Source organism: Metopolophium dirhodum, chromosome 1, assembly GCF_019925205.1.
Source record: "Metopolophium dirhodum isolate CAU chromosome 1, ASM1992520v1, whole genome shotgun sequence".
In the NCBI taxonomy this organism is placed as follows: Eukaryota; Metazoa; Arthropoda; class Insecta; order Hemiptera; family Aphididae; genus Metopolophium; species Metopolophium dirhodum.
In genome coordinates, this window is record NC_083560.1 from 141,304,820 (window position 1) to 141,319,801 (window position 14,982).

General features: G+C 34.6%; 2 protein-coding genes across 2 annotated transcripts; one reads left to right on the forward strand and one right to left on the reverse strand.

Moving 5' to 3' along the window:
- The first annotated feature begins 1,178 nt into the window (after positions 1-1,178).
- LOC132932905 (ATP-dependent DNA helicase pif1-like) lies at positions 1,179-2,774 on the forward strand. Its single transcript, XM_060999252.1, has one exon. The coding sequence runs from the start codon at positions 1,179-1,181 to the stop codon at positions 2,772-2,774; it is 1,596 nt and encodes a 531-aa protein (XP_060855235.1).
- Positions 2,775-4,892: 2,118 nt separating this feature from the next.
- Positions 4,893-6,392, reverse strand: LOC132932906 (uncharacterized). The gene is made up of 7 exons (XM_060999253.1): positions 6,326-6,392; positions 6,132-6,212; positions 5,996-6,040; positions 5,828-5,923; positions 5,688-5,726; positions 5,033-5,071; positions 4,893-4,960 (listed from the first exon to the last, which is right to left on the reverse strand). Exons 1-7 carry the CDS (start codon positions 6,390-6,392, stop codon positions 4,893-4,895), a joined length of 435 nt encoding a protein of 144 aa, XP_060855236.1.
- Positions 6,393-14,982: the final 8,590 nt, after the last annotated feature.

A 14,982-nucleotide genomic window follows, 5' to 3' on the forward strand; every position in this document is an offset into this window, starting at 1 on the left:
TTTTTCTTTTATATGTTGGTGTGGTCCGACCAGACACAGTTTCCTCACATTCAACTTCTTCAACACTTTCATTCAAAACATCATTCTATAAAATAGTTATTGACAAAAATTAAAACAGTTCAATTTAATAAGTATTTGATAGTTTAATGCTACCATTTTTTTTAAAAAGCTTTATAGTTTTATACAATATTATTATAAAAGTATAAAGCCATATTAAAATTTAGAAACCAACATAATATTAATGTCGTTACTAAGATAAACTTACCCGTGACGTTTTTAACACAAATCTTTCCATTTGAATTTTTCGTAAAATCGACGAAATAAAAAAATATGTATTAACGTAAATAAGTTCGTTCTGTTCGTTATATTATAACGTTCATACAAGGTATAACAGACAAGTGTCGACAGACTACAGAACGAGTGAACAATATGCCAGTGTAGTGTTGGAGTACAATATACCATATCCATGATTATTGATAATATAATTAAAAACAATATATTTATAAATAACTACAGAATACAGAAATAACCTGTAAGTGTAATACAAATTTAGAAACGTAAAGATTTTTGATTAATATTATAAATAATAGAATATTATCACAGATAAGATAAATCATGATAACAGATACCTATGTTATCTGTGATGTTACCACTATTTATTTTGTTAACTAAACATTCGTATTCCTGGTGGTAGATAAAACCATGGTGTCCGAGTTGTAATAATTTGCTTAGAAAATAAATAGAATTTTTATTTTTTTCGTAAACACATTAAATTATCGTATTTTCTTGTACGATAGTTGATTTAGTATCGTACATCGTACAGTGACAATAATAATCGTAAAAATACGATAATTAGCGTACACCTGGTAACGCTGGCTCGGATGTACATAGTAAACCCACTGGACCGGGACCGTTTCCACCTGAGATTGCTACTTCTGAACCGAAGAGGCCCGAAGTCCTTTCAAGACATAAGGACGGTGGACGGGGTCGTTCACGAAACATTCACGGCGGCTGCCGTTGCACTCGGATTATTGGAAGACGACCGAGCGTGGCGGGATTGCTAGACGGAATCGGCGACGTTGGACACACCGCGGCAGCTGTGGTATCTGTTCGTCAATATACTGGTGTTCTGCGAGCCCTCAAACCCGCTGGCGTTGTATGAGGCGAACGAAGCAAACATGATGGAGGACTTCAACCGCCGTCTCCAAGACGTCGACCGCGCGAGGGCCGCGTGTCTGGCGGCCATCGAGGATCTACTTCGTGTACACCGGAAATCGCCGGGCGACTACAGTCTGCCCCTCGCCGACCCCCGTCTACTGGAACCACTGCAGGACGACGCGCTGTTCCGGGCAATAGACACGGTGGCACGGTGGGCCCCACAAGTAGACGCCTTAAACGCCGAACAGCGAACGGTGTACGAACGCGTGATGGCGGCCGTCGACGACCAACGCGAGGTGGCGAAAACTTTCTTCGTCGACGGACCCGAGGGTACCGGAAAAACGACGCTGTACGGATGCCTGATATGGGCGCTTCGGCACCGACCTCCGCAGCGGGAGGTGTTGTGCGTGGCGTTCACAGGTATCGCCGCGTCGCTCATGGACGGCGGCATGACCGTAAACTCGACGTTCGGACTGCCTTTCGGCACGCTGACCGAAGACTCGACGTCCAGCGTCACCATGCAGTCCGAGCGAGCGCAGAAGATACGCAACGCGGCGCTCATCGTCTGGGACGAAGCCCCAATGTCGCCGGGACTGCAACTGACGGTGGTGGACCGCCTGCTCAGGGACGTCATGGCATCGGAATTACCGTTCGGCGGTAAAACCATGCTGTTCGCCGGCGACTTCAGGCAGATATTACCCGTGGTCCGGAGAGGGACGAGAGCCGAGATCGTCATGTCATCGATCAAGGAAAACGGTCTTTGGCGCGTCATGGAGCGCTTCAATCTGGTCCAGAACATGCGCGCGGACCACGACGCGGACTTTGCGACTTGGTTGCTTGAACTCGGCAACGGCCGACTGCCCGCGGTCGACGGCGTTCCGAACACCATACAAAACCCGCGGCAAATGGTATGCGACGTTGATGATTTGATCGATTTCGTGTACCCGCAGCAAATGTCGTTGACCAACGTCGACGAATTCGCTCGGAGAATCGTTGTGTGTCCCACAAACGAAGACTGTAGAGGTGTCAACAGGGACGTGCTGGAGCGCGTCGACGGTGCTCAGATGAGCTACACCGCCGTCGACACCATGATGGCGGACGATCCCGACGAAGTGGCCAATTTTCCCACGGAGTTCCTCAACAGCTTGGAACCGGACGGCCTGCCGCCGTACCGGCTGACGTTGAAGGTGGGGTGCATCGTGATGTTGCTCAGAAATCTCGATCCGAGGAGACGACTGTGCAACGGTACGAGGTTGGTGGTCACCGAACTGCGGCGTCACAATTTCAAGGCTAGGATTTTGGGCGGTGAAGTACAGGACGACGACATCGTCGTGCCCAAGATACCGCTCACGTCCAGCGGTGAGGACGACCTGCCCATCTTACTGCGGCGCCTTCTATTCCCGGTGAGATTGTCGTTCGCCATGACCATCAACAAGTCGCAGGGTCAGACGTTCGACCGTGTAGGTTTGTTACTGACGTCGCCTGTGTTCACGCACGGGCAACTGTACGTAGCGTTTTCGAGGGTGAGAAACGCACAGTCCGTGAGAGTCGGCATGTACGCCGATGACAGCGGCCGATTCGTCACCAAGAACATAGTGTACAGGGAAGTTCTGTAATGCAACGAGTGGTGACAATGGTAAGTATATTATAATTAGGTGACGCCTGCTGATAGTCTAGGTGACTTTAAACCTAACACGTGTAACATATTTTTCAAACATAATACGTTACACCGCTGTTCTACGTGGTATGTGTTCTACATGCGCCCGATGGTCAAAGATGATGATGATAGTCTAGGTGACTTTAAACCTAACACGTGTGACATATTTTTCAAACATAATACGTTACACCGCTGTTCTACGTGGTCTGTGTTCTACATGCGCCCGATGTTCAAAGATGATGATGATAGTCTAGGTGACTTTAAACCTAACACGTGTTACATATTTTTCAAACATAATACGTTACACCGCTGTTTTACGTGGTCTGCGTGGAGGTACTTCGTGGACCTATCCTTCGGGCTAAACGGAGAGAAAGTTTGACAACCTCCTCGTGGTTCTCTCTGGATGCGAATTCACTATAATGTGAATTCGTAACTAATGTCAAACAATGTATGTAATGTCTGTGTTATTTGTATTGTACCACATCCTATTGAATAGTATGATATAGTACAGATAGTACAGACAATTTAATTTAAATGTTGTATTTTATTTCACACATTAAGATTCTAATGTACCTATATTATATGATATATAAATAACATTAATAAATTAATTTCACTATGTTCCCAATATTTATTACACCATTTTATTGTTGTATTTCTTTCTTAAGTAGTATTAATTTATATTGTATTAATGGTTCTCCTTTGTTTTTGTGTAATCATATATATGCTATTGACATTAATCAGTCAATTTCACTGTACTCACAATATTTTTAATATTTTGTACACTGTATTTCGCTGAACTACTTGATTGATTTATATTGTATTAATGGTTGAGACATTACTTAATTGTATTAACGTATTGACATATTTTTATTAATTGTTTTACTCATGATTGAGATTTCATTACTATTAGATTCTATATAATTAGATTTTATTACTATTTACTTACTATATATAAATGTAATTATTTCAATATTTATATAATTGACATTGTATTAATTGTTTTGCTCAGTAAAAGAGTATTTGTTTTGTGTTAAACACCATTTGTTCAATAACAATTTTTTTAAAATACAGTAAATTAATAAGCACAACAGTTTTGTCCTATTTGGTACATGAGTAGAACCTAACCTAACTAATATAACTAAAATAACAATTTAAAAAACCATAGATACTATACACACAATTGGATATCTTAATAACAATATTTAATTTATAATTTATTATATAAGATAATGTATAATGCAACATTTTGTACACGCTACAACACTGCAAATTGCTGTTGATTATTTTTTACATAATTTGTTTTACATAATAAAACACCATTGATGATACTATTTTATTCACTAAAAACTTTAATATTATGTAGTGTGCTACTACATACTAGGTCACCGTGAATTGATATAATTTATTTTGCCACTGGATCAATTGCTATGAAAAGTAACTCTCAGATGAGACGGAAACACATATTATATTATTTACTTTTTTATTAGTTTTTATTAGTTTTATATTATTATTACACATGAAATTAAATTACTTTAACAATGGAAATATTTATACAATTTAGGTTGTATTTGTTTTACTCATTGTAGTATATTGATTCTAAAATCTTTAATTTTGTTACATGCAAATCTTTAGACATCCCATGCAATACCTACCTAATGTCATTAACTTCACAGACATCCTGACAACCATTATAACTATTTATAACTCTTATTTGATCCACACACCACACATAATTTATTGTGTTGTAATAGTATGAACTATATTATGTTTTTGGTAACTAATAGAAATTTAAAAAAATCCTTCATACTGTACCGAAAGTACACACATAGTAATTTAAAAATATCCAGTAGGAGAGGAAAAGGAAAATAAAATATAATTTTAAATGATATAGTCATGTTTTTGTCATAAATGTCATTATTTTATTGATCATCTGAAAAAAACATAACAAATAAACATAGAAAAATTTTTGTTGAGAAAAAATGTTCCTGTTAAAAACTCACTTATTGGGTGTCTGCTATCGGTACCTGAAAATGATATGTTTGATTAGAATTATTAATTTCAAAAACTAAAGTATTTATATTATATCCTTACGACGTTTGGCGGTGGGCTCGGTGGCGTCTCCCTTGCTGTGACGTAGAGCTCCTGAAAATAATGTGTTTGATTAGACAAAACTTGAAGTTTTCTTAAATATATTATATACTAATATATCCTTACGTTTGGCGGCTGCGCAGTTTCGGCGGTCTGATTGAGGTCCTGAAAAATTTGTTTAATTAGATTTATAAATTTCAAAAACTCAATAGCTTTTTTTTAATATACTAATATATCCTTACGTCTGCTGGTCGACTACTGCTGGCCTCCTGAAAATAATTTGTTTAATTAGATTTATAAATTTCAAAAACTCAATAGCTTTTTTTTAATATACTAATATATCCTTACGTCTGCTGGTCGACTACTGCTGGCCTCCTGAAAATAATTGGTTTAATTAGATTTATAAATTTCAAAAACTCAATAGCTTTTTTTTAATATACTAATATATCCTTACGTCTGCTGGTCGACTACTGCTGGCCTCCTGAAAATAATTTGTTTAATTAGATTTATAAATTTCAAAAACTCAATAGCTTTTTTTTATTATACTAATATATCCTTACGTCTGCTGGTCGACTACTGCTGGCCTCCTGAAAATAATTTGTTTAATTAGATTTATAAATTTCAAAAACTTGATAATTATTTTAAATATACTAATATATCATTACGTTCGGCGGCCTCCGACTTTCCGTCTGCCTACGGTCCTGAAAAATTTGTTTAATTAGATTTATCAATTTCGAAAACTTGAACGCTTTTTTTAATTATACTAAATATATATCCTTACCTTCTTCGGCCGCGGCGAGGCCGTTTTCAGTAGACCGTCCTGAAAATAATTTGTTTAATTAGATTTTTTGATTTCGAAAACTTGAATGTCTTTTTAAATATACTAATATATCCTTACGCTTGACGACGGCCGCCGCCTACCACCATCACGACCCCTCCGCCTACCGCTATCACGACCCCTGCCACCGCCACCGCCACCGCCACCGCCCCTTTTGGACGGGCCACCTCTGGACTTGGCTACAATATAAATTACAATTATATACATAATATTAAGACTGTTATTAAGGAGTATGTAAAGTAAACACTCACCGCAATCCCGGGACAAATGTCCCTGTTTACCACAGTTATAGCATTCTGAAACGGGTAGATATCATTTTAATCGTTTCTAATTATTGTATACAATATATATATATTAACCAATAGTCTTATACAAATGTATGCTTACTTCGGTCGCGACCTCCACCACCACCGCCATCGCCATCACCACCACCACCGCCCCCTTTCAACGGGCCACCTCTGGGCTTGGCTACAATATAAATTACAATTATATACATAATATACATAACAGTTATAACATTCTGAAACGGGTAGATAATATATAATATATTAACCAATGATCTTATACAAATTTATACTTACGCTGAGCGCGGTCTTGCCCGTGGTTCACATAAACTGTGCAGCTGTGGCTTATATTGAAGAGGCTCATTCTAAATTTAATAAGACAGTTGAAAAGAACAATTGATTGGTCTGCATTATTATGTTTGTGGCATTATAAAATATTCAATTTGTCTAACGAAATGCATAATATGGTGCACACTAAAACTAAGCCAGCGTTCAAATTAATTGATAAATACGATCGGCGGTGACCGTGTTAAAAACAAAAACAAAAAATAGAAAAAATATTTAGTTTCACAGATAGCATGTGTTGCAGACAAAACTAAGGCTCGATTTTCTTCGCAAATTTATATTATTCTTTTATTATTTAAATTAATAAATTATTATATACGATCCGCGTTGAACGTGTTAAAAAAACAAGGCCCTGATGTACGCTTGGCAATTGCCGTTAATGTTTTAGACTTTGTTACTCATTCTGAAGTTGACAAATAAAAAGCAATAAAGAAAGTGTATAGTAAAACAAACAATAAGTGATCTGTCGGTATTATTAAGTCGATGGTATGATAAAATATTAAATTCGTTGAACGGAAAGCATGTGTTACATTACATTGATTGATTAATACCTACGATCTGCGGTCAACGTTTTAAAAAGCAACACATTAAATTAATACTAAATTGTATACTCACGTGTTTTCTGTTATTCACGGCTGTCGGATGTTTAATAACGGTTATAGTCGGACGTCGGGTCGTCGGCGCAGTCTTAGAGCGGCGACAATAACAAGAGTCAAGGCAGGTAACCCATGCGGGTGACGATATCGCACGGCTGATTTATTGAATTGACATATTATATCGATATTTTATATTTTCGAACACAGCATTACACCTTACACTTTTGACCATCGTTCTTTTTTTCATTTTTGCAAAAAATTTTCATATAGTCATAATAATGCCACAGGATCATCACTCAAATTCATTAATACACACGCAAACATGGTTTTCAAACATTCCCGCCTTTGACAGAATACGGTCAAAGTGGTAGGCCTTATCACCGACCGTTTATCGTCGATCCTCTCGCTATCAGCGAATGACTTACAGTAAGTTTTAGGTGCGACTTTTAACAAGCCAACCCCGCGTTACGTATCCCTCGATTACACGATACGGGAGACCTTGGGTCAAACATCATGTTGGTGCGCGGAAACGTTTCCGTGTTTTTCGGAGGTTCGTATGGGAAACAGAACCCCGATCCGCTGATCGAGTTTCGCTTCTATATTGCTCTACTCTACTACTAAGCTTATGACGACAGAAATTATTAACGTGGCCGCTGGAAATTCACATAATATTTCCAATATATATTACGCATGGAAATGTTTAATGTTTTTGTAGATCGTATTGGTTATTGTAATTTGTAACATTATATGGGTTTGCTTATTATATACCTAAAGTTTATTTACATATATACATAGTATACATAGTATAACATTATACTGCATATATATAATTATCCGGACCACTGAGGTGACTGACCTGCTAGACACCCTAAAAAGACGGTTACTATAAGATTTGCATAGAAGCCCGAAATGTTTTGAATTTTTTTTCACGTACATTATTACTTAATTTTCTGTTTTCGGAGACAGTAATGAACGCTGTCCGCGATTCGACGCAGTCGGATTGCATACCTGTCGACGTAACCCAGTCGTCGCACATTGTCGGATAGCCTACCCTTATTACTACGGCAAACGTCATTCGAGGTGACTGACCTGCTAGACACTCAAAAAAATACGACGGCTATATGACTTGCATGGACGCCCGAAATGTTTTACAATTTTTTTCACGTAATTTATTACTTAATTTCACGTTTTCGGCGACAGTAATGAACGCTGTCCGCGATTCGACGCAGTCGGATTGCATACCTGACGACGTGACCCGGCCGTCACACATTGTCCGCTATCCGACGAAGTCGGATTGCCTACCCTTATTACTATGGCGAACGTCATTCGAGGTGACTGACCTGCTAGACACCCATAAAAAGACGGAGGCTATATGATTTTCATGGACCCCCGAAATGTTTTAAAATTTTTTTCACAGTAAAGAACGCTGTCCGCTATCCGACGCAGTCGGATTGCATACCTGACGACGTGACCTGGCGTCGCATATTGTCTGCTATCCGACGAAGTCGGATTGCCTACTCGGACCCCCGAGGTGACTGACTTGCTAGACACCCTACCCTTATTATTACGGTGAACGTCATTTGAGGTGACTGACCACCTAGACACTCAAAAAATGATGTTGGCTATATGATTTGCATAGAAGCCCGAAATGTTTTTAATTTTTTTTCACGAAATTTATTACTTAATTTCGTGTTTTCGGCGACAGTAATGAACGCTGTCCGCGATTCGACGCAGTCGGATTGCATACCTGACGACGTGACCCGGCCGTCGCACATTGTCTGCTATCCGACGAAGTCGGATTGCCTACTCGGACCACTGAGGTGACTGACCTGCTAGACACCCATATAAGATGGTGGCTATATGATTTGCATAGAAGCCCGAAATGTTTTGAATTTTTTTTCACGTACATTATTACATAATTTTCCGTATTCGGAGACAGTAATGAACGCTGTCCGCGATTCGACGCAGTCGGATTGCATACCTGACGACGTAACCCAGTCGTCGCACATTGTCGGATAGCCTACCTTTATTACTACAGCGAACGTCATTCGAGGTGACTGACCTGCTAGACACCCTTGAAAAAACGTAAGCTATATGATTTTCATGGACCCCCGAAATGTTTTAAAATTTTTTTCACAGTAAAGAACGCTGTCCGCTATCCGACGCAGTCGGATTGCATACCTGACGACGTGACCCGGCTGTCGCATATTGTCTGCTATCCGACGAAGTCGGATTGCCTACTCGAACCACTGAGTTGACTCAGCAGGTCGCTAGACACCCTAAAAAGTCGGAGGTTATATCACTTGCATAGAAGCCCGAAATGTTTTGAATTTTTTTTCACGTAATTAATTTTTCTGTTCTCGGTGACAGTAATGAACGCTGTCCGCGATTCGACGCAGTCGGATTGCATACCTGACGACGTGACCCAGCCGTCGCACATTGTTACTACGGCATACCCTTATTACTACGGCGAACTTCATTCGAGGTGACTGACCTGCTAGACACTCAAAAAAAGACGGTGGCTCCTTATCCTTACCAGTAATTAAAAATCCTTATCACTAATCCTACATTTACCTACATGTATACTATGAAGGTAGTACTAAATATATTACAGTTTTGAGGTAATATAAATTATATTATAAATTATAAATTTTATGTATTTTATGTACAGTTTTTAGGTGAGTTAAATTTGGTGTAAAATACAAATGATGCTACAGATTTTAAATAATACAATATAAATAAACAGTCCTGTAAAGTATTTGAGTAAAAGTATTTGAGTAAAAGTATTCAAATACTTTTTTAAGTATTGAATAACTTTTTAAATACTTTCAGCATGAAGTATTTTGAATGGTATTTTAAATACTTTTTTTTGTATTCAATACTTTTTGGTATTGAATACTTTGGTTTTTTATTTCGAACATTTTATTTTTATTCGAAATAATTGGTTGGAAAAATATTATTGTCAACTACAGTCTACAATAATAAAATAATAGTTTTATTTAATATTCTGTATCTCTGTGTTCGCCGAAGCCCGAAGGTTTGTGAAAACCAGATTTCTAAAAATAGTTATTGAATAACAATATTCCCTTTAAACTATTAGATAACTGTCGATAATATCAGATACAATGCCTGCCTTAATGGCTATGCTGGATTACGGGAATACCGAATAATATAGATTAGTCCACTATATAGCTGCAGCCTGTAAGCCTGCAACGTTTTGGTTTTATTTATTAATTAATTAATTTAAAGACTTGTGTAGTAGACAGTAGTGTACAATGTTTCTGTCTCTCTGTTGAAAGTGTAATTTTAAGTTTTTAGTGTTGAAATCAAGTGAAGTACCTAATTTATAAATTTATAATTACTAAATTACCTACATAAATATAAACTAATTACTTTTAGTTCTAACTTCTAATATGAGTAATGGTGATGATGAAAGTGCAGCGGAACCGCATAATGCATCTATTTCCACTATTTCTCTGCAAAATTTTTGTTTACCATGGCCTAATTACTCCAAATATTTTAAAGTGCTACGAATAATAGACGATAAGTTTTTTTACAAAAAACTTGAAATTAAATGCTTGATCTGTGTGGGTACCAAAGTTCTTAAAGTTGATACACGATCAAACTCGAACTTACGAAAACATTTAAATGTAAGTACCTACATATCTATACCTAGCATATAAATAATTTATATACTCAATAAATTATTATTATTAATTGATGATAGTATTTAATATATTACATACCAGATGTCCAATTAGCAGATACGTATAAAAAAATATACGTTTTTAATTACCTAATAATTATTAATTTATCTGTTTTTAATTATTTTATTAGTTTGACCGTTAATATTTTAAAACATTATAATTAAATTATTAAGTATTTACATATTCAATCTGTCATAATATTTATTTGTATGCACGTTAAAATATAGAGTAAGCATTTGCAAATTTTGAAAAAAATTGATGATATAAATACAATTGAAAATGAAAATTCTCACAAGAAAATTAAATTGTGCAACAAAACATTAGACGTGAACACTCAGCCTTGTGTTGATGATTTTATGAATAAAAATTTTACTAGCCAAGGCAAGTATCGTTTTATAATATTTTATGTTAACAAACAAAAAAATAATATTTTTTTAAATAATTATTAAATTAAAGTGGATTTGGTCGTTAACTGTAAACTAAAATATTAAGCTTCTATTAGTTCAATTTTATTTTATTTTGTTTTAGGTACTTTAAATCAGCTTTTACAGCGTTTTATAGTTAGTGCTGGTATACCTTTCTCTATAATTGAAAATCCTATTCTGAAAGAAATTATAGAGAGAGGTTTTCCAAATAAGAAATTAATGTCAAGACCAACCCTGATGAAACGAATTGAAATTGAATATAAGTCATTAATGAATCAAATCAAGACAGATATGTCAAATTGTTATCATATTGCTACTACAGCAGATGCGTGGTCAATTTTTAAAAAGTATTTTATTATTATTTTTATTTTATTATTTCACATATTATTTGAAATTTAATAATTTTACAATATATACATTTTTAGGTCATACATAGGTATTACAGCATCATGGATTAATGACGACTTATCCAGAACTACTTGTTTACTAGCTATTAATTCATACATATGAAGTTTTAGCAAAAGCGATGGATAGTGTGTATGTCACATTTGATATTACAGGCAAAATTGATTTCTCTACTACGGACAATGGGTCTAATTTTGTTAAGAGCTTTAAGTGAGTTTAAAAAATGTTCTTAAATATAATTATCTTAATTAAACAGATTAATATAGATTTCATACAAATTTTAGAGTATATGGTAATTTATTTAATGATGATATGGATGGTAATGAAAACCAATGTATTCTTGAAAATAATGAGGATGATGAAACCAATCAAGTAGAAGCAATAGATTTAAACATGTTGGTGAATGGTATAGACATAGAAGATAAAAGTTTACCTTACTCTTTACCTAGACATCATAGATGCTCAGCTCATACATTGAATTTAATTTCAACCACAGTACTTAATAATCTTTATTTTTATTTATTATAATTTATGTTGTACATTATACATTTATACCTACTTGTATATTATTTTTAGGATTTAAAAAAAAGCTTTGTTGGATGGAAGTTATAAAAAGCAATCTAGGTGTACATTTTCCAAGTGTTATGCTCTTTGGAACACACAAGGACGGTCAACCAAGTCAGCTGATGCCATAAAAAAAAAATGTTGTGGTAGATACTTAAAAACACCCAACGCCACTCGTTGGAATTCTCTCTTTGATGATGTAGTATGTCTTAACAAATTATTAAAGCTGAATGAATCAAAATTCAGGCTATCAATGGATGAACTGGTCATAGTGAGGTAAACGTTACTTTTTCTTTATAATTATGGTAGTTATAAAAATGGCATTATTCGAATTTCATTAACTAATTATTGTTTTGTTTAATCTAGATTCAATCGTAATGATATTGATTTTTTGACTAATTACCAGATAGTTATGGAACCTTTATCAATTAGTTTGGATATATTGCAAGGTGAAAATAACATGTTCTTTGGGTACTTGGTTCCAACTATTGTTCAATTAACTTCCAAATATCAACAAATGATTCAAAGTCATACTTTACTGAAATGTGTTCAACCTCTTATTACTGCCATATTAGATGGTAAACAATTAAAAATATTATAGTTAAATCATAATGATACATTGATACTATAGATAGTATCTATAATTTAAACATATTTAAAAAATTGTAATTATAATTTCATTTTACTATTTTAGGCATTAATAAAAGGTTTGATGATTTGTTGAATGATAAATTTCTTATCATAGCTGCTTTAAGCCACCCTTCATTTAAGACAGCTTGGATAAAAGATGAAGTAAAAAAACAGTTGGCTGTAGGATATTTTAAAAAGGCATGTTTAGATGAGTTCAATGAGATGGCCAAACAAATTGAAGATAATACATTTGAGATTGAAACGGTTGAAAAGAATGTGGAAGATCCTTCTTCTAATTTTTTTCAGTTTTGGTCTCAAACCTTTGATGATGACTGTCATTATGACACTATTTTAAATAAAGAAATGGATCAATATTTGGGAACATCACCGACCAAAGATATAAACAGTTTAAATCTTTTACCAACAATTAAAAAAGTAAGAATTACTGACTTTTTAATGTTTGTAATATTTTTTTTATAGGTATTATTCATTGATTTTTAGTATTAGTATTTACTTTTTAATATTAACATTTACATAATTAAAATAGGTTTTCATTAAATTCAATACTCCACTGCATAGGCGCAATTAGGGGGGGACTTGGAGGGGCTTAGCCCCTCCAATATTAAAATTAGCCCCTCCAAAAATTTATATTTAAATTGAAGTATTAAATCCTTCATTAATTATCTAATATACATAATACCGTAATCGTCGTTTGAAAAAAATTTTTTCTAATGTTTAAATCTGGAAACATGAAACAAACCCATACAACAACATGATGTTAGACCTTATTTACCCGCCGTATTACGAAAACAATAAAATTACTGTCTATATAGTGTCTTTGGTGTAGTACGCTGCTCGGGATCGGCTTGTTTATCATTCTTATTTCACGTATGTTGTATACATACCGTATGCCCCGCCCTTCTGGAGACCCGTATTCAATATTATAGTCAATAAATTGATAGTACCTAGTCTATTTTTGGAATATGTTTTGGTTTTCCAATAACTCCAGTCATTAAATCCTAATTTCTAAGATTAAATCATCATTAATGTTTTTAAATATCAATATGCTGATCAATTTTTATAATTTAATTTTTAGGACTTATTGAATGTGGATGTAAATACCCTTCAATCAGAAATGCTTGTGGTGAAAAACTGTGTGTCTCGTAGAAACCCCAATTTCACTTTGGAAGATATCAAATTAATCATGGATGCAGAGCTTTATCCTAATTTATATAAACTGTTATCATTATCTTTAACAATTCCAATTAGCTCTGTCACATGTGAAAGGTCATTCTCAGCAATGAGAAAGATTAAAAATTGGCTTCGAACATCTATGAATCAAGATAGATTTACAAATTTGTCATTAATTTATATAGAACGAGATTTATCAAATGAATTGTCCAACGATAAAATATTAGATACATTTGCAATTTCTAACCGAAGGTTACAATTATAATAATATACTTAATAAATAAATATATATTACATTTATTTACCTAAATGTTGTTATTTTTTCGTACAAATATTTTTAGCTTTATTAATGGATGCATTATAATTTATAATATATTAAATGTGGGAAAGTGGGTGAAAAAAAAATGAAATTGCCATATTGGTACTTGAATGGGGGGTGTGGGGGGCAAAGCCCCCCACGGGTCTGTTTCATTTAAATATAAGCCCCTCCAAGATAAAAACTGAAATTGCGCCTATGCTCCACTGCCAAGCAGTGCTTCAGTAGAGCGGGTATTTAGTGTGGGTGGAGCTACCATGACCAAAAAGAGAAGCAGTATGACCGATGAAAATTTTGAACACATTATGTTTTTGAAATGTAATAAACATTTGTTTAATAAATAATAGATAAAAATGATTATAAACCTACTACCTATGTGTCTATATTATAATAATTAGAAACCCACTTTAAAAACCAAAAGTATTTGAAAAGTATTCCAAATACTTTTTCAAAGTATTTGAGTAGTATTTGGAATACTATACAATTAAAGTATTTGAGTAGTATCTTAAATACTTAAAAAAAAATGTATTTGAGTATTTACTCAAGTACTTTTTAAAAGTATTCTTTACAGGACTGTAAATAAACATAGTAAATATGAATGTATTTAATTAATTTCTTGAAATTCTTCAATCTTTAGCATAAAATCAAATTAATAAATAAATAATGCTTTTATTAAATTGTATGATTATATGGCTATAAACTATTTGAAAAAAACTTGTATAGGTAGGTTTAATTATGAGTATAATATGAAATAAACTATTTAATACATAATAAA

Excerpts from the sequence above, each read along its gene's own strand:
- LOC132932906 (XM_060999253.1), bottom strand. The coding sequence starts at position 6,392 with ATGAGCCTCTTCAATATAAGCCACAGCTGCACAGTTTATGTGAACCAC. Across the intron at positions 5,727-5,827 it reads GCGGAGGGGTCGTGATGGTG|GACGGTCTACTGAAAACGGC; the intron begins GTAGGCGGCGGC and ends AATTATTTTCAG. Across the intron at positions 4,961-5,032 it reads AAACTGCGCAGCCGCCAAAC|GAGCTCTACGTCACAGCAAG; the intron begins GTAAGGATATAT and ends CATTATTTTCAG.
- LOC132932905 (XM_060999252.1), top strand. The coding sequence starts at position 1,179 with ATGATGGAGGACTTCAACCGCCGTCTCCAAGACGTCGACCGCGCGAGG.